This window comes from Grampus griseus (assembly GCF_964374135.1).
Source record: "Grampus griseus genome assembly, chromosome: 2".
Lineage (NCBI taxonomy): Eukaryota > Metazoa > Chordata > Mammalia > Artiodactyla > Delphinidae > Grampus > Grampus griseus.
The window spans coordinates 99,064,069-99,087,421 of NC_139018.1; the positions used below are offsets into that span (position 1 = coordinate 99,064,069).

Sequence of the window (23,353 nt, forward strand, 5' to 3'; positions counted from 1 at the left end):
CTTCCTTTTTTTTTTTAATAAATTTATTTATTTTTGGCTGTGTTAGGACTTTGTTGCTGCGAACGGGCTTTCTCTAGCTGCAGCGAGCAAGGGCTACTCTTCGTTGCGGTGTGTGGGCTTCTCATTGCGGTGGCTTCTCGTTGCGGAGCATAGACTCTAGGCGCACAGGCTTCAGTAGGTGTGGCACGCAGGCTCAGTAGTTGTGGCTCTCGGGCTCTAGAGTGCAAGCTCAGTGGTTGTGGTGCGTGAGCTTAGTTGCTCTGCGACATGTGGGATCTTCCCGGACCAGGGCTCGAACCCATGTCCCCTGCATTGGCAGGCGGATTCTTAACCACTGGGCCACCAAGGAAGTCCCTGCTGCCTTCTTTTGTTTTTTTCCTGATGTACTTGAAGGTACTAGAAAAAATCTCACTAGAAAATTTATCATCACCAGATAGTGTTATGAAATATGATCGACACTTTGGCAAACACTTCCCACAACTAAAGTTGAAGATAAGGTTTCCCAAACAGTTGTTTTACTAGGGTAAACTGGTCTAACCTCAAACAACAGGTAGCAGAGCAGTATTTTTTTAAAAGAAGGTCCTGTGCATTTGGAAACTAAGTCAAAACATCAGTATTGATTATACCAAGCCCAATCATTCAGACAATTAAATAGAGTAGTATATAATACAAACAAAAATACTTTATAAATACAATCTTTTATTTTAAACTTCTCTTTGTTAAAAATGAATCAGTAAGCATCCTGGTAATCACACCAACAAATATTTTGTTAGTTATAAGGGCAAGCTGAATTCAGTAACAAAAAAATACAATTATGTTGTAATATGAAACAAATAATTAAAATAGATTATTCTTACTTTGACTTACTTATTCAAAAACCACTGAAATCAAACATTTCATTTTCTACAGATTTATAATATTCTGCCCTGTACAGAACTAAAGAGAAAGTGATTCTGTATAATCAGCCATAATATGCACAGATTCCTAATGCCTCCAGTTATTTTTGTAAAACTTAGAACAATACCTAGTACAATACCTAGTTGCTTCTAGTAGTCATTAAGATTTTAGTTGTGTTCCTTGAATTATATTCCGAATCTTCTCAGCATCATTTTGTACAATTTTGTTGGATGGATCAATCTTAAGGGCAGCTTCATAATCCTGTAGGCCTATATTTATATAGCAATGATGATGAATAAAATATTTTATAAATACTTGTGTTATCTAAACAATATTTTTAAAAAATAAAAAGAATCATTAAATCCATGGTTCAGCACAAGCAACGGGTTTTAGTCAGATTCCCATTTTCACATACATGTGAAAATACAGTCTCTCTCTAAGAGACTGAAGAAATTTTTCAGTAATTTCAGAAATAATTATGATTTCATTCAAGATTCAGTAAGAAGCAGTTTTTTTAAACTGAAATACAAATAAGCTAACAGCTTAAATTCATTAAAGCATGAATAGACTCAAAACTCATATATCAAAAGGACATTTTTATCACCTCAATGAAAAAGTAATAAATGCCATCTTCTTTCAGAATTCTAGATTTTAAAAAATAATTTCGGTAGACTCAATCCATACTTTATATAATTTATAGACTATAGTTTGTGTTCTCTTTTTTTCTCCTAATTATCCTATCTACAAAATTTCTTTGAGGAAAATTGGTTAAAAAGGAAAGCACTGTGGACTGGTTGTTAAAAATATATAACTGGATCTAAATCTTTAACAAAAATATCAGTGAGAAGAATTTCTAAGGAAACTTGACTTCCAGGTGCTATTGATTTGCCATGCCACTTCAGGCAAATCACTTAATGTCTCTAAGTCTCCATTTTCTCATCTTTAAAATGAAAGGAGGGTCCTTTTAGCTCAAAAAAGTCTAGGATGCTGCAATTCCTAAAGAATGCTTACAGTGTTTCATTCCTGTCTTGATCATTTTTATCCTCATGAAGCTGAATAAGACTCTTAAAAAAAAGGATAGGCATATAAACCTAATTTGGATGCTTTGGTTGGAAAAACCTAAAAATGGCAGAAACAAGCTTACAAACAAGTCAGAAATAATAAAACTTTATAAGCTAAAGCCAATTCCCTGGCAAGACATCATCAGGAATAGGCCTTTAGGCCTTGAATAAAGGGAAACTGAACGGGAATCTGGGTAGGGAAGTATGGGAAGAAGAGCACTGAAGATAAAACTCGGGGGCAATATGAGTAACTGCAAATAGTCCTTAATTACATTAAAAATGAAAAACAATAAAAATTAAATAAATATGGCTTCCATACACATGAGACTGAATTACAAACCTTAGTACGGTCTCACAAAAATAAGCAATTGATCATACATTGTGGTAGATCAGTTATTTCTGAGCTTATGAATGTATGTATGTATGTATGTATGTATGTAGTGTCTGTGTGTCTGACCAAAGAAGCTCATTTTAAAATTTCCATTATATCTTAAGTGACTCATTTATCACACATCTTTCCACAAAAAAACTTGTCTGATACTACAGCATCTCCCTAGACCTAGGGAGATGTTTATATCTTGTGTTAATTCCCTTCTATAACAATGATTTATTAAAATATTTCAAATCATCTTTTGTTTTCTCAGAAATTGCAAAGAATAAATTAAATGCTAAAAGTGTAAAATAATGGAGTCATCTTGAATAATGGCAATGACGTTTTTTTTAGAGTATAACTTGGAACTTAAAACATTTCTGTCATTTCTTACCTTCTACATACAATTCTAGTTGACAGAATGCTGTTCCACGTCGTACGTGTGCCTTGATTCTTGCATTAGCATTGTCTGCAACAGGTGGTGTCAATAATTCTAGTGCCTTACAAAAAGAAAAAAAAATAGGGAAAAATATAATTTCCTAATTTAAACTTGAGCAAAACATGATAAAACTCAACTTTAAAACAAGCCTCAAGCCCTCACCCACCTAAATTTTTGGCTTAACTAGGACAGGAATTTATCAAATACATACATTTATGTTGAACAATTTTAGGACTTGTTCAATTGTTCCTATATGAGATTCATACCCTTGCCCCCAAACTTATGATTCAGTTTATCATTTGAAACCTCTACAGCTTTACCTTTACTAGCAGGGATGATTAAATAGCATTAATTTAATTAATGCTATTAATTATAGTATTATATATACTATATATAATGCTTTTATATTTAAATTTGGTGATTCCATTTATTCGTTCATTCAATAAATATTTGTTTGTGCCCGAAATTATGCTACTAAAAGGAAAACTGGATCACAAAAATATTGTCACATCTTCAATAGCTTAATGAGATCAAAATATGAGGACTAGGGCTTCCCTGGTGGCACAGTGGTTGAGAGTCTGCCTGCTGACGCAGGTGACACGGGTTCGTGCCCCGGTCCGGGAAGATCCCACATGCCGCGGAGCGGCTGGGCCTGTGAGCCATGGCCGCTGGGCCTGCCCGTCCAGAGCCTGTGCTCTGCAGGAGAGGCCACAACAGTGAGAGGCCCGCGTACCGCAAAAAAAAAAAAAAAATAGGAGGACGTGATTGTTTCCTCCATATCCTCAATCTCAAGGAGACACATAAAAGATTTTGCATGTGATTTCCCTTAAAACAAGTTACTTTGATATGGGGGGGGGGGAAACAGAAAAAACTAGAAGTTTAAGATAATGACATGATATTCATAATGGAAATTAGAATATACTAAGTTACTCTGAAAATGGAAAAATAATCATGGAGATATCCTTTTACTGGGCAAGCGGTAGTGACATCAAGTGTTCTTTTATCTCGCATCAAGTCTGCAAAACTTTAATAAGAAAAAAGGTGAGCACAAACTGACAACCATTTACTAATTTCCTTCTGAACTTCAACTGATATACCAGGGCAATTGATAGGGGATCTCTAATCTAATTTGAAGTCTCAAGAAACACTAGTTCCTTGTCCATTAAAAAAAAAAAAATTCTTTTGGGGGGGAATTCCCTGGAGGTCCATTGGTTAGGACTCTGTGCTTCCAATGCAGGGGACACAGGTTCGATCCCTAGTTGGGGAACTAAGATCCTGCAAGCCACGTGGCATGGACAAAATAAAAAAAAAGAATTTTTTTTTTCAGTAAAAAGATGTAAAAAGCAAGATTCTTAAAAGATTGCAACTCACTTATTCAAATTTAACTGACAAAAGATAAGGGCATCATTTAAACCAATAAATAGGAGCATAACAATTTTAAAGCACCATATATAAATAAATAGATACACATACCTTAGAAGAATCTTCTATGGCCTTGTGTAAGTTTTTCAGTTTTAGATGGCAAGCAGCCCGATTCAAATACAGTAGTGGAATCTTATTATTTAGTCTTATGGCTAAGTTGTACGCATTAATAGCTGCCAAATAGTTTTCTGTTGCAAACAATTTGCTAATGAGACGAAAACATAAAAGAAAAGCAATGTAACACTAAAAGAGAAACACAGAAATAATATCTAATGATATTTGGCACAGGGGATGGATGGCTTCCTTTCTTTCCATTCCTTGTAAAATGGACATTGCGGGTGGCACTAAGCCCACCTATCCTCCATACATCAGCATGTAATCTGAACGGGCCTGACCTCACCTCCACCTCCAAGGGTAGCCAATCAACAGCTTAAGCCAACAGGCATATTTCCATCCACCCTGCTACAATGATTGACAAAGGGATGGATTTATGACCTAAACTGGTCTATTGAGAATGAAGCCTGTGATTTTATTACCAAAGTTGGAGAACGAAAAATTGGGAAAACTCCCCCTGCTGGACACAAATGAAGAAAGCATATAAGCCCAAATTGTTGCTGACCATCTTTCATACTGTGGGAGGAGCTAGCACTAGAATAAAGTTGATACTATTGAATTATGAAAAGGATAAAAAGGCACTTAAGCTGCTGGATCAAGCTTTACCCGAAATGTAACACACCTTTAGCTTTTTAGTTATATAAGCCAATAAATTCCTTTAAACATTAAGTCAGTTTAAATTGGGTTTCTCAGTTACTTGCAAAACAAAAGCATCCTAATAAATACACTCTTTCAGTTCAAACCTTCCAAAATTCTCTTCAAATAAAGAGATGTACATAATTAAAGGATGTATTTAAAACATAAAGCGTCTTGTTTGTTTTTCATGTACAGTTCCTGGTATTTCGAAAAATGCATAAACCAAGGAAAATAGAAAATACTTTGCCAAATATAAAAGTGCCATAAAAACAACACTTTGTACATTGTATTCATTTCCAGTCGATTGTACTCTACACTTTACAATTCTAGAATAATAAACACGATGACTTCAAAAGTAGACCCATAAAAGGAGACAGCAAATCATGAATAAAAGGTAAAATGACACCACTGTGACATTTAACCTAAGCCTGACTCAAGTTTAAAATAACTTCCTCAAACTAGAAAAGCTAATTCTGTGGGAACAGTTTACCTTTCTGAAATGTCTCATTTCAGCTAGGATGTTTCTGACTGCAAGGAACAGAAGCTCAACTCAAACTGGTTTAAACAAGGAAGGAAATAGATCGTCTCACATTAAACAAGTTCAGAGGGAAAGGCTCCATGCCCAATATGATCAGCAGAACAAGGATCTTATCAAGGCCTCAGTTTCCTTCCATTTCTCCACCCTACTGGACTCAGCAGCTACTTCATCCTGGAGCTGGTTTTCCTCATGCATAGTTCAAGGTGCCACATTCAGGCACAATATTCATTAGAAGAAAATGGGACAGTATTTTCTGGTATATGCTCCTTGAGAGCAAGAAAACCTTGCCCAGAAATCTCCCAGTTCACTTCCTTTCCCATCTCACTGACCAAAAATATCTACCCTTAAAAAATATTTTGCCTTAAAAAAACCAACCAGTTTCTCCTGTTCTCAATCCTTCTACCCATTCTCTCTCTCTCTCTCTCTCCAGTTTCACTCCTCAATGCTATATACTGCTGTTTGGAAACGTTTAAAAAAATTCAACAATATGACCATCTGTCCATGTTAATAAATATAGAGATATACTTTTTTTACAGAGATTTTTACAGACCACTCTCTCATTTGTGCAAGGATTTCTAAAACCAGTCTCCTCCTACTGAGAGACACTTAGGTGTTTTGTTTCCCGATACTTAGCTTTTATAAACAATATTATAATACACATTGCTGCACATATACATAAAACACACACACACACCAGCAGTGTAATGAAAGTAATCCTGATTTGTTGCAGTCAATCAGAATTTATAGCTGAACTTGGGACAGGGTCCCCACCCTAAGTCACACAGGCAAGGTCTACACACCTAAACAAAATAGGGACTCCGCCAACAAGGATAAAAGGAGATGATAAATGTTGACTAGATAACCTATTGTGTCTACTACAAACCTTCTTTTTAAATTAATTTAATTTTAAAATTTACCACTTTAACCATTTTTAAGTGTACAGCTTAGTGGCATTAAATGCATACACACTTTACACACTTTTGTACAACCATCAGCACCATCCATATCTAGAACTTTTTCATCTTCCCAAAATGAAACTCTACACCTATTGAACAATAACTCCCCATTCCCTCCTACCTTCGACAACCACCATTCTTTTTCTGTCGCTGTGAGTCTGACTACTCTAGGTACCTCATATAAGTGGAGTCATATAAGGACAATATTTGTCCTTTTGTGCCTAGCTTATTTTACTTAGCATAATGTCTTCAAGGTTCATCATGTTGTAGCACGTGACAATATTTTCTTCCTTTCTAAGGTTGAACAATAGTCTCCTGTATGGATAAATCACATTTGTTTATTCATTTATCCATCAATAGACCCTTGGGTTGCTTTCACCTTTTGGCTATTGTGAATAATGCTGCTATAAACATGGGTATACAAATATCTGTTTGTGTCCCTGCTTTCAATACTTTTGTGTGTGTATCTAGACAGAACTGCTGGATCATATGGGAATTCTTTTTATTTTGGTCATGCTGCACAGCATGCAGGATCTTATTTCCCTAACCAGGGTTCGAACCCGTGCCCCCTGCAATGGAAGCACGGAATCCTAACCACTGGACTGCCAGGGAATTCCCTCATATGGTAAGCCTATTTTTAACTTTTTGAGGAGCCTCCATACTGTTTTCTCTACTGTGCACCACCATTTTACATTCCCACCAACAGTGTTCAAGGGTTCCAATTTTTCTACAACCTCACCAACACTTGTTATTTTCTGTTTTTTTTTGTTGTTGTTTGTTTTTTTAATAATAGCCATCCTTCTGTGTGTGAAGTATTATCTCATTGTGCTTTTCATTTGCATTTTCTGAATGATTAGTGATGTTTGACATCTTTCCACGTGCTTATTAGCCATGTGCATATCTTTGAAGAAAGGTCTATTTAAGTCCTTTGCACATTTTTTAATCAGGCTGTTTATTTTTTGCTGTTGAGTTGTAGAAGTTCTTTATATGTACTCTGATATTAACCCTTTTCAGAAATATGATTTGCAAATATTTTCTCTATTCCATGGGTTGTCTTTTCACTCTGTTGACAGTGTCTTTGATGCACAAAAGGTTTTAATTTTGACGCATTCCAAAATAACCATTTTTTCTTTTGTTGCCTGTGCTTTTGATGTTACATCCAAGAAATATGGCCAAATCCAATGTCATGAAGAATCCTATGTTTTCCCCTAAGAGTTTTATAGTTTTAGCTCTTATGTTTAGGTGTTTGATCCATTTTGAGTTAATTTTTGTATATGGTGTTAGGTAAGGGTTCAAATTCATTCTTTGGAATAAAGGCTGAAAATGAAATGAAAACTGGATATCCAGTTTTTCCAACACCATTTGTTGAAAAACAACATCCTTTCTCCATTAAATATTCTTAGCACCCTTGTTGAAAATCATTTGACCATATGATTTTCATATGTGAAGGTCGTTTCTGGGCTATCTATTCCATTGGGCTATATCTATATAAACCTTATATTAATACATTTATTTGGAGCTCCATTTTTCATCTTTAATATAAGTTTACAGTTTTATAATGTAACAGTTTTAACAGAAAAATTCTCCCAGATTCTAAGGGAAGAACAGCTTACAATGAGCAGTATTAAAAGAACCAGTGTAGCATGTAGGAAACAAACCAGTGTAGCATGTAGGAGGGAAAAGTGGGGAGAGGGATAAACTGGGAGATTGGGATTGACATATACACACTACTATATATAAAACAGATAACTAATAAGGTCCTACTGTATAACATAGGGAACTCTACTCAACACGCTGTAATGATCTATATGGGAAAAGAATCTAAAAAAGAGTGCATATATATATATATGTATAACAGATTCACTTTGCTGTACACCTGAAACTAACACAACATTAAAAATCAACTATACGCCAATAAAAATTTAAAAAAATAAGAGCCACTGTAGGAGCCATAATAGCAAGAAATATGAAGTATTAAACATTTTTAATGTTTACATATATATTAAAATATAAATCCAAATGAACATTATATTCTTTAAACTTCAATACCAGTACAAACATCCAATAAAGCATAATTTGCTTTATGGCTTTCAGAATGGTTCTGAACTCAGAAACAGCTGAATTTCAAAAGGAAAGGGAAAAAAAATTAAACCTGTCTTAAGGGCAGTAGCCTTTGAACACCAAATTTAAACAGAGAAGCTAATAACCAGTAAGTCTCGCCTGATGGCTCCAAATAAAGCAATGCCAATGAAAAGAATTATGCAAAAGTACTCATTCAAAACATATTGAGTCCTTATGGTACTGACTATACAGAAAGAACAAAAGAGACGTGGAGAATTGCAAACACTCCTGTCATTTTTATGACGATTGATTGGTTTGACTTTGTAAAGAAGGAAACATTCTGATTGGCAATGGCCAAAAGGGCCAAACATTTTGAGCAACAGTTCAGCACAGGAGAAGCTACAAGAAGCAGGAGTGATAAGAAAGAAGCAATGTGGAGGGAAGTAAAGAAAGGGGCAGAAAAGAGTTAAGAGAAGTCAAAAGCAGTGGGGCTTACATTGATACTAGGTATAAAATAGATAACAAATGAGAACATACTGTATAGCACAGGGAACTCTACTTAATGCACTGTGGTGACCTAAATGGGAAGGAAATCCAAAAAAGAGGGGATATATGTATATGTATGGCTGATTCACTTTGCTGTACAGTAGAAACTAACACAACATTGTAAAGCAACTATACTCCAATAAAAATTAATTTTAAAAAAAAATGACTAAAGGAAGCAAGATGTAGAATTTGTACGTTGGTAGTACTGTTCTTTGTATACTGAGATGTTACAGATTATATGTCACACCGTCATTTCATATATAGTAAGAAAAAATCTGCCAGTTAAACTATAACAATGTTTGCTTATTTTTTAAAAAAAAAAAGCAGTGGGGCTTAGAAACAGCAATGGAGGCAGAGAGTAACACATATTCCAATACAAGACACAACAGCTCTGTTTTGTGGGTAATAAGGACTCTAACAGCCACCTACCCCTCAAAAGACTTTTAAGGTCCTGGTTTCTTTCAGCATCTTATGTGGGTAGAAAACATTCTTGGTATCTCAAGAGCTTCTAAAACTGAGTATTAGTGCACCTTAGTGAAGGAACATCAACCAGTACAATTTAGCACTCAGGATGGAAGGAGGAAAAGGATACTGCATACAAAATAAAATGACAAGTTAGGCCATAATAGGGACTGTACTGCAACAGAATATTATGGGATGTAAAATACATACAATCAACAAACAAAATTATAATTATGTCAAAGAAGTCATCTTAGAATATGGCTTCTACACTTCTTTAAGTCAGGCAAAAGGTAGCAGCATAAGAAAACTGTCTTATCTCCATAAACAAATAAAGTTGTAAAAAATGCAGCAGAGCAAGGCAGATTTGGCAGATCTGTTCTGAAAGTAGGCAAGTACAAGAGGATACTGGGAGACAATTCTCCATGGGTCTTTAACCCTGCGTGTCATATGTCAGATGCACTGACAGCTTCTGTTTGGGACTATCTTTTCAAAGATGTTTGTATAGTGCACAGCCTTGGAAGATAGAGATAGTGTCTCTCTCTGGGGCAAAGAATAGATTTGTTCACTGCTCAGTATAATAAAGATATCATCACCTTGTGAGGCAAAAATTGGACAGGTTTGCTAATAATCCTCTATAAAAAACTGTGTTCCTTAAGCTTGGTCTTCTCAGCTATGGTACCAAACCTACTGTGTGTACAGCATCCACCTGGGTCCCCCTCTGCATTGGCCCCATGGGACTTTAGGGGCAGAGGGAACCAACATGAAGGTCATACTGTTTGATGTGACTTGAATAGTAAAGTCCTTTCTCTTTGACTCATGAGTCTCCTGACTTCTGTCAGCACCTATGAAACTGTGGTAGGCTAACTCTTCACAGTCCTTGTCAGGGCATGGATCCAAACCAAAGTGCTAGAAAGAAATTCAATCTGGCAAGTAGAACTGTATGCTGTGTTGGGAGAAGATGGTAACAGGTGGTTAACAATCAGTAACAAAAAGTCCAACGTGAAGTAAAAGGACATCCAGACAGGCAGATAGAATCCAGCTACAGAAAATTCACAAACAGCAAGCAAACAGAAATTCAGACTGGCACAAGTTGGTACTAGGTTAGTCGGTCATCAAATAGCAGGCTCCCACACACAAATCTGGGGTTCAGAAGAGAATTAACTTGGGTGGAAAGAGAATAAGTAAAAGCAAAGCAGAGCCTCAGTCTTAAAAGGACTGGAGTATTGGGCAGGCTATAAAATCTGACACTTAGGCCAAGAAAAAAAAAAAGAAAATTCAGACACTAGAACTAATGTAGGTAATTTTACGTAACAACAGTAATATGATGCTGGGTGCTAGATTGTAGAATTATATATCCTTAATTTCCTCCTATCTAACATTACAATTTGCTGTAGAGAGTGAGGTATGCAGATGGCATTCAAGTGGTCCTAATGTGGGGGAAGAAGGAACTTTCAGACTGGGGTTAAGAGAGTATCCAAAAAAACGCATGCTAAAACTCAAGCACAAAGTAACATCAGTGGGACAGAACAACGATTCATCTAACCTTATATGATTATAAGTGACTGCAAGGGTAGCTATTATTTACAGATTCTGAGTCATGTAAGGCTGTTAAATAACAACACACCATGCGAATATATAAATTAGAGCACAGAAACTCTGTTTTATGTGAGATGTTCTCAGTAAAAAGCTATCTGGTACAATGTTAACTGCCAACAGTAAAATGTTCTCATGAGCAAATAAAATTACCTAAGCTTATAAATTTTCCTGAAAGGTAGATTTGGCATTTAAAACTAAGACTTGGCAATAGAATGCTAGGTTAAAAAAACGAAAACATTCTACGGCTTTTTCTAAGAGTCTCTTTTGAGTAGATACAATCCCATAAACAGTTTTCTCAAACTATTGCTCTTTTGGAAGTCTTGTCCACTTCTACCCACGGGTTTAAAAACAATAAAGGACAGTTGGATTGTTTTTGCCTGTGTAAATATAGAAGGCTAGCATGAAACAAAGCCTCTGGAGATGAAAGTATTTTATCTTTTGGCTTAAATTCAACACTGCTTCTGAATGGGTTCTTTTATGTCTGTTTCTGTCTTTTGTACTGCATTACATTGCCAGAGAGGATACATTTCTCTCTAATAATTAGTACCTTTCCTTTTATCTGTTTGTACTTGGCACTATGATTAACTGTACTTTGTTTCCCTGGGTGTCACCAGTTACTAAGTTTTCTTCCATCTCTCCTCATTTTTAACTCTTTTCTTCTCCTATTTTGCTTCTCTTTCTTATTCTACCTAATTGGAGGCAGTGAGGCAAAAAGGTACAAAAAACAACAGACTGAAGTGATTACAATCTACCAGTCACACCTGACTGCAACCAAGTACACTTTTGCACGAGGTTGCTGGTAATTCATTGCTTTCACCAGCAGTCACACACACACACACACACACACACACACACACACACACAGAGTCTTTTGCTGTACTTGTCAAATGCCAACCTCAGCTCAATGATCTTATCTGCTCTTTCCACACTTAAATCGAAATCACAGCATTACTATATCAAAAATAAGACCAGATCAAACACTGTCTAAGATGTTTAGCCAGTCCCAGCACCAAAAACATCTTATGCCAAAGGACTTTCTAACCATCTCCATCAACCTGCTATCTTTGGGCTGATCTAAAAGCATGCTTCTTCTTTGTCCTCACATGAAAGTTCGTATTTGCTGGTCTTTGCTACTCTCATCCCCCTCTATTCCTTTGCACTTTCTTATTCCTGTTCTGCCATAACTGACTCCAACTCCCACCCCAATCCTTCCGGGGTTCGTGCCCCGGTCCAGGAAGATCCCACATGCTGTGGAGGGCTGGGCCCGTGAGCCATGGCCACTGAGCCTGCACGTCCGGAGCCTGTGCTCCGCAACGGGAGAGGCCACAGCAATGAGAGGCCCGTGTACCGCAAAAAAAAAAAAAAAAACAAAAAAACTACAATGAGATATCATCTCACACCAGTCAGAATGGCCACCATCAAAAAATCTAGAAACAATAAATGCTGGAGAGGGTGTGGAGAAAAGGGAACCCTCTTGCACTGTTGATGGGAATGTAAATTGATACAGCCATTATGGAGAACAGTATGGAGGTTCCTTAAAAAACTAAAAATAGAACTACCATATGACCCAGCACTCCCACTACTGGGCATATACCCTGAGAAAACCATAATTCAAAAAGAGTCAAGTACCAAAATGTTCACTGCAGCTCTATTTACAATAGCCAGAACATGGAAGCAACCTAAGTGTCCATTCAACAGATGAATGGATAAAGAAGATGTGGCACATATATACAATGGAATATTACTCAGCCATACAAAGAAACGAAATTGAGTTATTTGTAGTGAGGTGGATAGAGCTAGAGTCTGTCATACAGAGTGAAGTAAGTGAGAAAGAGAAAGACAAATACCGTATGCTAACACATATATATGGAATCTAAGAAAAAAAAAAAAGGTCACGAAGAACCTAGTAGCAAGACAGGAATAAAGACACAGACCTACTAGAGAATGGACTTGATGATATGGGGAGGAGGAAGGGTAAGCTGTGACAAAGTGAGAGAGTGGCATGGACATATATACACTTCCAAACATAAAATAGATACCTAGCGGGAAGCAGCCGCATAGAACGGGGAGGTTAGCTAGGAGCTTTGTTATCACCTAGAGGGGTGGGATAGGAGGGTGGGAGGGAGGGGGATGCCAGAGGGAAGAGATATGGGAACATATGTATATGTATAACTGATTCACTTTGTTATAAACCAGACACTAACACACCATTGTAAAGCACTTATAATAAAGATGTTAAAAAAAAAACAAAAAACAAAAAAACCAAGGGGGACTTTGAATTGATGTGCAGTGTAAATTTTTTTCAAAAGATATATCTTTATCATAAAGTGTAAAAATGAATGCAACTTTTAACAAGAGGAAAAACAAAAACAAAATCGGGATAAGCCATCTACCTTTGGCCTTGACCCAATTTTCTCCTCGAGGAGAAACTCGAGGACAGGTCAGCCACCTCCTCTGTCTCATCTGCACATCTATTCAAACCTTTTCTATTCTTAAAGAAGAACAAAACAAAACAAAAACTCTGAAAGTTTCTATTCCATTGGCTTCTGGGAGTATTTTTGTGTACTCCTTTATTTTACCAGGTCTTCAAATGTTGGTAGGTCACAGGGTTTTATCCTTAGGCCACTACTCCTCTGGTCTACGTGCTCTTTTCAGATATCTCACCTACTCTTGTAAATCAACTGCTACGTAAATGCTGATAACCTCCAAATCCATAATACACTGTTGGCCTCTCCCCTGAGTTTCAAACTTGCTGGACACTGTCAGCCAGACTGACCAAGAGGCAGCTCAAACTCAACATATTCAAAACTGAACTTACCTACATTCCCTCCTAAATGGCCCTCTTCTAGAGTTCTCTAATTCAGTTGGTAGCATCATATAATCAATCATTGAAACTAGAAACCCAAAGTCGCCCACAACTACTCTTCTCTCACCCCCCAACAATCACTCAAGAAGTCCTCCCTATTTTACCTCCTGAATATTTCTCACACTGCTCTCCTCTTCACCCTATAACAATGTCATAATGGTTCAAGACCTCTGCCATAGTTTCTGCCACACATTTTCCCCACCTTACAGAATAAAATGTAAGAATAACACAAGGCCACTGCCTATTTTTCTAGGTTCATTTGGCATTATTCCTAGCACCAAATTTATGTTTTAGCAAGCAATAAACTACCCAGTTCCTGACATATATATCACAGTATTCTTGTCTCTGAGCTTTCGCTCATACTGTCTCCTCTGCTATTGCCTTTCTGTCCTTCCTCCTGAAACTCCTACTTATCATTAAGAGGAGCTCAGGTGCTATATTCTTTAGGAAGCTCTTCCTGAAACTACCTTTCTTCCTTTAAGGTTAGGTGCCCCTCTTCTGTACTCTCATTTTACCTTGTTCTTTCTATGTATTGTACTTCCCACACAGTGTTATAAGTATTTGTATTTTCTATGTATTGTACTTCCCACACAGTGTTATAAGTACTTGTATATGTCCCTCTTCTCTACTGATCTCTGTAGCTCAGAGCCTAGCCTACAGTCTGACAAACCGCAAGTAATCAACAGATATTTATTTAATGGTTTAATAGATGGAGAAGAAGGAGAGGGGATTTTTGTTGGGAGTAAGAGGAACAAACTTGTCAGCCCCAGGCTTCTGAACTTCAGAAAAATTGTTAACTCCAGCTCAACTCCACAAATTAATCTCTGGTGTTGTTATCAGATATGAGAAAAGACCAAGGATGAACAGAGAGAAGATGAGAAAAGAAAAACACAGATTTTGTGGTTAGACAGCTAAATCTCCCCACCAAAGATGTCCACATCCTAATCCCCAAAACCTGTGAATATATTAACTAAAATGGCTAGTTAGAAAGAACCTTGTAGATGTGATTAAGTTAAGGATCTTGCAGTAGGAGATTATCCTGGATTATACAAGTGGGACTAATGTAATCACAACGGCACTTATAAAAGAAAGAGGGAGGCAGGAGAGCCAGAGTCAGACAAGGAGAGATGACTATGGAAGCAAAGTTCAGAGTGACGCAACTGCTGGTTGGGGGCCATAAGCCAAGGAATGTGGGCAGTCTCAAAGCTGGAAAACCCAAGAAAATAGATTCTCCCTTACAGCCTCCAGAAGCATTGCAACTGATATCTTAATTTTAGTCCAGAAAAATCCATTTTAGACTTCTGACCTCCAGAAGTATAAGATAATAAATTTGTATTGTTTTAAGCCACTAAGTTTGTGGTAGTTTGCTATGGCAGCAATAGGAAAATAATACAAAAGTGTATAAAATGAGATAAATAATATCTACAAAATTGCCTCAAAATATGAACTCGAATTACCACAGAATATAGCAGAATTCATTGTTGTTAACTGTCTAAAAGTTTACACAGAGCCACATATAAATAAATAAAAGGACTGTCTGTATATAAATTGATAATTTATAGGATAATTTGATAACCTTTATAGATGGATATGACTAACCAAAGTAGCTCTAGTTTTAAAGAACCATGATTTTTTTTCTAATAAATTTATTTATTATTTATTTTTGGCTGTGTTGGGTCTTTGTTTCTGCACACAGGCCCCTCCCTAGTTGTGGGGAGCGGGGGCCACTCTTTGTTGTGTTGTGCAGACTCCTCATTGCTGTGGCTTCTCTTGTTGCGGAGCACGGGCTCCAGGCACTGGGGTCTCAGCAGTTGTGGCACACGGGCTTCAGCAGCCGTGGCTCATGGGCCCTAGAGCACAGGCTCAGCAGCCGTGGCGCACGAGCTTAGTTGCTCCGCGGCATGTGGGATCCCCCTGGACCAGGACTCGAACCCATGTCCCCTGCACTGGCAGGCGGACTCCCAACCACTGTGCCATCAGGGAAGTCCCCAAAGAACCATGATTTTAAGGGAAGTAGTATGAAGGACTTATGTTAAATGTTAAGTGATTTAAAAAGGGATTTTGATAAGCAATCCAAAAGACGTGATATTTTTCACTTCCATGACATATAAATACAAAAGCAATAAAAATGAGAGTCTTATTTGTTATAAGATCTGACTTTTTAAATATGGAAGCACTACCTACAGAATTGGCATATTTGCATTATTTCTCCCCCAAACTCACACACACACATATGTCAAGATAACTAGAAAATATGTATTAATATCTACACAAATTTATTATAAATCTCATGGGCAGAGTTCAAACAACTTACTTTCCTTTGTCCTTCAACCATTCTGGGTTCTTTTCCTCTTCTTTTAAATCACAAAGTTCAGGAATGTCAGTATTCATTGCTCTTCGTGCCTCTGCTTGTTTATGTAGCCACTGAAATGAGAATGAAGTTTAATGAAGGACACAAAAGTCTTGTTTTATTAAAAGTTACTTTTAGATTTTCCATCTTCCTATACAAGATGGAAATACTATTTGTTATGGACTGAATGTTTGTGTCCTCCAAAATTCGTATGTTGAAGCCCTAATCACCAATGTGATGGTATTTGGAGATGGGGCCTTTGGGCGATAATTATGCTTGGATGAGGTTATGAGGATGAGATTCCCATCGTAAGATTAGTGTCCTTATAAGAAGAGGAAGAGACCAGAGGGCATGCTGGCACCCCACCCCACCCCAGCGTCCTGACCTTGGACTTCCCAGCCTCCAGAACTGTGAGAAGTAATTGCCTGTTCTTTAAGCCACCCAGTCTATGGGTCCACTTTGTTATAGCAGTCTGAGCAGACTGATAAAATAATTGATGGTGGTGATTTTACACTTCTAGTTTTTATACATCTTTAAGCTTTTTTTTAAACTTCACTAGCTGATTAAGATCAAATGTATAAAAATTTCTAGTCCAAATTTCATCCAAATTTCTGGGAGTTCACGTGAATATTGTTTTATTTTTCTTGTTTATAATGTATATATATATATTTTACATTATAAAAATATATAAATGATTTTTAAAATTATAATTTTATAGTTACAGAGATACTTTTATAAATAAAATATAGAAATATGCTGTTAATAATAAGAAAAAAATTAATATTTATTAAGTGTCATTATATCTTAAGGAGAGTCAATTATTTCCACAACTTTTCAATTGAGGTATCAGTTCACACCTTACAGTAAAAAAAAAAAAAAGCAGTTCTTAGTGCTTACACAACTAAATATACAATATTCAAAATCCCAGAGCTCAGGAATTTATAAATGAATGAAAGATATTAATGCCAAATGTCACATTAGAAATACTTGATATTAATAATTGTAATAAAATAATAAATTTACAAATCTTTTCTTACCGTGACATACACTGACCCAAAGTTTACAAATCTATTATGGAAAATGATGTATTTGATAAAATAAATGCACATGCAACATTTTATCTCCTGGGATAAGCAACAACACTGGATATTAAACCAGTGTTTTCTCATCAGCATTCTGGAGCCAAAAAAGAAATAAAAATCCTGTAAAATATATTTTTCTCAAAAGGAAATATTAAATTTTTTCATGAAGTAATATCTTTAGCCTAATGAATACTTTAAAAATTCAGACCCAGTAACAGTTTCAATATATGGAATAAAAAATATTTTCATTGTGGTCACTGTAACTAACAGCAAGTATACCAACCTCCTCTTCTGCTGCTACCTGTGATTCCCGGAGAGCAGTTGGGAATACTCGAGGGGTAAAGTTGATTTTAATATTGCCGACAGAGCGAGGAGCAGGAATACTGTCTTCCTTTAACTTCTCAAAAAATATAATTTCTGAATTTCTCCCTTCAAAAACAATATTAGCAACTAAGTTATTTATCTCTCATTTCCTAGTTAACAAACTGACTTTTAAGGTAATTACACATTAAAGCTACTTCTAAAATCCTATACAAATAATCCAAACATATTTTCTACAATAAGGCATGTAAAATCCCTCATTGAAATTATGGCAGCTAATTATCTGTTCTTTCAATGACCTCAGCTACTTTTCTGGGGTTCTCTTTGTTAAACCACAGTGTCTAACTTACATTCACTATAGAGGAAGCCACTCTAGGCAACTTAATCTACATCAACTCTAGAGGAGGGCACCTAGGCAAAGCCATCATTTTCCTTAAGCTCTGATATCAGTATCTTCTGTAAGCTCCCTGGTGATGATATAAAAGTTTTTCAGCTATTAAAGACAGCTAATGGGAACAGGCAAAGAGTTGTAATGAAAGGCCATACATTTGTATAAAGGTAGTTAGATGTAATAATTATTAAGTCAATATAAGAGAAGAAATTAATCTATATGTTAGAATATAAACTATATGAATAAAGGGAAGGAAGGGTACTAAAAAGGAAAAGTACTAAAAACATGATGTACAGATTTAAAAGGCAAATATCAAAATTGTTTAAAAAAAGATTTTCCAGAAACATGACAGAGTTAATATCCTTGATATAAAATGAATACATAAAATTAAGATATAAAACTTCCAATTTAGGGAACTGGAAGTGATGCAGTGGTTAAGAATCTGCCTGCCAATGCAGGAGACACGAGTTCAAGCCCTGGTCTGGGAAGATCCCACATGCTGCAGAGCAACTAAGCCCATGTGCCACAACTACTGAAGCCGATGCGCCTAGAGCCTGTGAGCCACAACGAAGAGTAAGCCCCACTTGCCGCAACTAGAGAAAGCCTGCACACAGCAACAAAGACCCAACTCAGTCAAAAATAAATAAATTTATATTTTTTAAAGTGTCTGAAAAAAAGAGAAAATTTTTAAAAAATAAAACTTCCATTTTAAAGAAAAATTGAAAATGGCATGAATTAACATTTCAAAGGGAGGGAGGAGGGGAGCAAGAAAGAAAGAATAAGGACTCAAACAAAGAAAGTAACTTCAACAAAGTTCAGCCTCCCTTAAGAGTGGTGTAGTTATGTGCCAAACCTGAGACAACAGAATATGAATATAAGTGCTGTATAAAACTTATGGATCATTATCTTACATGTAAATCTACTTGCAATGGACTTCCTCTTTCCCCTTCCCACTGGCTAAAAAACAATGCCAACTGCAGCATCCACCTTGGACACAGAAATGGAAGCCAAATGATGTGATGATATATGTGGCCCCACCAGCTTAGATGGCCCCGTGGAACAAAGCCATCTATCAGGCCTAGATTGATTGCTGTTACATAGTAAGTCTTAGATTACAGAGAATTCAATTTCTATCTTATTTGATCTGTAACTTTGGACCTCTTTATTTCAGCAGTTGGCTTGAACCTACCTAACACAATGTCCTAAGAATTTTATAGCCTGGTAAACTGTTGTTCACTTGTGAAGCCAAGAGACATTCCTAGATATGTAAGAACTAAGTAAATATACCATCTAGCCATGTTTTCTGAATTACTCAAAGAAATGTTCCAGAACATGGACAAATAAAATTAAGAACTCAGGAGTGGGAAACCTGAGGGTAGAAATGAAAAAGGATGGGTTTTCTAAAACACATGAAAAAATGTTGTAAGATTTTTTAATGTTACTACAACAGAAGGAAAACAGAATAAAAAGTAAAAATGAAGTATATAAGTTCACATTTTATACTAATGATTACTAGGATACACAACATGGAGGGAATAAGCACTATTCTTCCATAATGAGAAATTTAAAAATTACTTTGCTATTAATTTTGTTAAACAAAAGTAAATGAATAAACATTTGAAAATGCTTATGGAAATCATTATGGTGACCATGAGTTACATTAAAAATAGGATATCTAGCTTTCAAACTCTTACAGTAAAATAAGACAAACAGAAAAACATAAAAAGAAATTAGCTTTCTGTTTTCAGCAGCATAGGTTAAAGTTTTTACAAACTTTAACAAGCAATTTTACAAGCAGACAAAATGCTATGAACACATAAAATGCTTGATAAAAATATAACAAATAAACAAAAGTTTCAAGTACATAGTTCAGTTCAAAACCTATGCAAAAGAAAAGCCTTATCAGCAATTTATAGCCAGGGTAATCTCAAAAGCTGACAAAAAGCTATTTGGAAAGATTTCAGATATAGATATAGATATCTATATAGGTATACCTATGAAGGTATATATCTATATATCTATCTAGATATCCATATCTGTATCTGAAATTTTATATATATGAATATATTATATATTATACATATATATATTAGAGACTATATATAAAGGATAAAGACTGGAAATTTAATGCTGATATAGGTACAGAGGTGAAAGCTGAGAATGCAATTACAGCCTGAGAAGGGCTACACTCTCAGTGAAATGGACACATAAAATCTCTGTCCACAACTCCAAGAAAGTGAAGCATGTCTCCTCCTGGGGCTCTGGATAAGAGAAGAAAAAACGTCTCTCGTAAGAAACCTAAACTTCAGGTATCCCTTCCGAGTAATTCTACTTCTGCAAACCAGTACACATGAAATTTCCTCATATGCACACATAAAAATAATCCGTGCTGAAGATGAGCACACAAACAAAAACTACAAATCACATGCGGATACAATGTATGTTTCTTCCTTACAGTATGGAGAACAGTCAGCAGACACAACAAACAGGAGGACTGGCCTATTAAGAATCTGAAATACCAGAACAATCTGAAAGAGACTATAATAATTTAAAACATGCTTACTTAAAGAGCTAAGATAGGCTAAAATACATAATGAAAAACTAAGGTAATGAAAAAAGAACAAACAGGTATGAAAGAAGCAAACAGAACTTGCAAAATGAAAAATATTATCCCTGAAATTGAAAACTTCTAGGACAAGTTTAACAGCACATTAGGCATATTTGAAGAAAATTTGCAAACTAGAAGACAGATCTGAGGATATCATACAGAACGCAGCCAAGGAAGATAAAGGCAATTTGAAAACAATTTGCTATTTGAAAACAATAGCTTATAACTTCCCAGAACTGAGGTAAGACATACGTTCTTTGAGTGAAATTATACTCCAACTTCTGATATTATGAGCTGAATAAATATAAAACTGCACTTAGAGTAATAAAATCAACATATACCAAAGTGAAGAATTTTAAAGCAACCAGAGACAAAGGATGGATTTACCTTATAAAGGATCAATATTAAATCAAGAGCAGACTTCCCAGCAGCAATATTAAAAGTCAGAAGACAATAGACATACCTTCAAGTTACTGATGGAAAATAACTGTCAATCTTGAATTCTGCAACCATCTAAAACATCACTGAATAACAATAACAAAATAAAAATAACTGAACTTAACATTCAGATCTTTATTAAAGAAATACTAGACAGGTATAAAGACGCAGATGTAGAGAATGGACTTGAGGACACGGTGAGGGGGAAGGGTAAGCTGGGACGAAGTGAGAGAGTGGCATGGACTTATACTATCAAATGTAAAATAGACAGCTAGTGGGAAGCAGCCGCATAGCACAGGGAGATCAGCTCAGCTCAGTGACCACCTAGAGGGGTGGGATAGGGAGGGTGGGAGGGAGGTGCAAGAGGGAGGAGATATGGGGATATATGCATATGTATAACTGATTCACTTTGTTATAAAGCAGAAACTAACACACCACTGCAAAGCAATTATACTCCAGTAAAGATGTTAAAAAAAATTTAAAAACTACTACAGGATTTACTTAAAGGAAAGGTAATTGGATCCAGAAAGAACTTAGATGCAAGAAGCAAAGATAATTAAAAAGCAGTAAATATGGGTCAACAGAAATAGTAATGAGTATATGTGGTAAAGCCACACTAACGACTAAATATAGAGGTTTAAAAATAAGGTGAGATCAGTTGAGTCCCTCCCGCCAAAAAAGTGGAATGAAATCTTTAGACAGTAACATAGAGGATGGGTACGACTGAAGTTCATGTATTAAATTTCCTTCTAATATTTACAAGTAATGGTAGAGATTAAATTTTGTTTAGTATGCACATTAAAAATAGAATTGTAATTATATCTATGTATCAAAACAGTTATAAAAAATTTAATATTGATCATTCAGAGAACAAAAATAGAATGTATACTTTTCAAATTAGTACAAAGGAAAGGACATAATTAAGAAAAATTATTTAATCCAAGGCAGAAAAATAGAAAAAAGAACAAAAAAGGAAGTCTGGTAAATATAAATCACAAAGTAAGAGGGCAGAAGGAAATTCTAAGATGTTTGGATGTATTTTATTTTATTTTTTAATTAGTTAATTTATTTATTTTTGGCTGCATTGGGTCTTCATTGCTGTGTGCAGGCTTTCTCTAGTTGCGGAAAGCGGGGGCTGCTCTTCATTGCAGTGCACAGGCTTCTCACTGCAGTGGCTTCTCTTGTTGAGGAGCATGGGCTCTAGGTGCATGGGCTTCAGTAATTGTGGCACGCAGGCTCAGTAGTTGTGGCGTGTGAGCTTAGTTGCTCCATGGCATGTGGCTTCTTCCCAGACCAGGACTCAAACCTGGGTTCCCTGAATTGGCAGGTGGATTCTTAACCACTGTGCCACCAGGAAGGTCCCAGGATATATTTTATTTATAATAATAAACCTAAGTAGCCCATATCAAAAGAAAGACTCACAATAAACAAAAATACACACTAGCAAACTACAAATGATTTATAAACACATTTGTATATAACACAATGACCCACATAATATAAAATATGAGAACAACTGTCATTCCTCTTTTATACATTTGGAAATTTTTTTTAAAATCTCCTTAATAATTCAAGGACAAAAAAAATCATGATGGGTTACAAATATTTGCAACTAAATACAAGATTTAGTTGCAAGATTTGCAACTAAAACACAAGATTTCAAGACTTGGTGAATGTATTAATGCAGTATTTAAGAGAAAAAATTATAACTTCATATGCATGTGTTAAAAGATTCAAAAATTAATGCAGACAAATTGTATAAAGAACAGAGAAAACCCAAAGAAACTAGAAGAAGCCAAATAAAAATAAACACAGGAATTAATGGAATAGAAAACAAAGAAACAATAAAAGATCAACAAAACCAAAAATTGCTTTTCTGAACAGACAAACAAAATTTGCAAAATGCTGCAATAGTTGATCAAGGAAAAATAAAATAGTATTAGGAACAACAACAACAAATATATATATACATATATATATATACATTTCTTTCTCAGATTCCTTTCCATTATAGATTACTACAAGACATTGAATATAGTTCCCTGTGCTATACAGCAGGTCCTTGTTTATCTATTTTACATACAGTAGTGTGTATATGTGAATCCCAAACTCCTGATTTATCTCTCCCACCACCCCTCACTAAAAAAAAATGTTTTTTAAAATTATTTCTTATATGTGGAACCTAAAACAAAAAAACAG

The 23,353-nt window shown here is 35.8% G+C and overlaps 1 protein-coding gene across 2 annotated transcripts in view; it reads right to left on the reverse strand.

The window, feature by feature from the left end:
• Positions 1-929: 929 nt before the first annotated feature.
• The window catches only part of DNAAF4 (dynein axonemal assembly factor 4), a gene marked incomplete at its 5' end in the record, with an annotated part of 73,267 nt that continues 50,843 nt past the window's right edge, over positions 930-23,353 (reverse strand). The window contains 5 exons of one of the 2 annotated variants that reach the window (XM_082649156.1): positions 930-1,166; positions 2,723-2,828; positions 4,241-4,394; positions 16,279-16,388; positions 17,680-17,825. In XM_082649156.1, coding sequence (XP_082505282.1) covers positions 1,057-1,166; positions 2,723-2,828; positions 4,241-4,394; positions 16,279-16,388; positions 17,680-17,825 — 626 coding nt within the window. In that variant the 3' untranslated portion in view covers positions 930-1,056. The remainder of the gene's footprint in view (positions 1,167-2,722; positions 2,829-4,240; positions 4,395-16,278; positions 16,389-17,679; positions 17,826-23,353) is intronic. The other variant, XM_082649157.1, reaches the window with a different exon arrangement.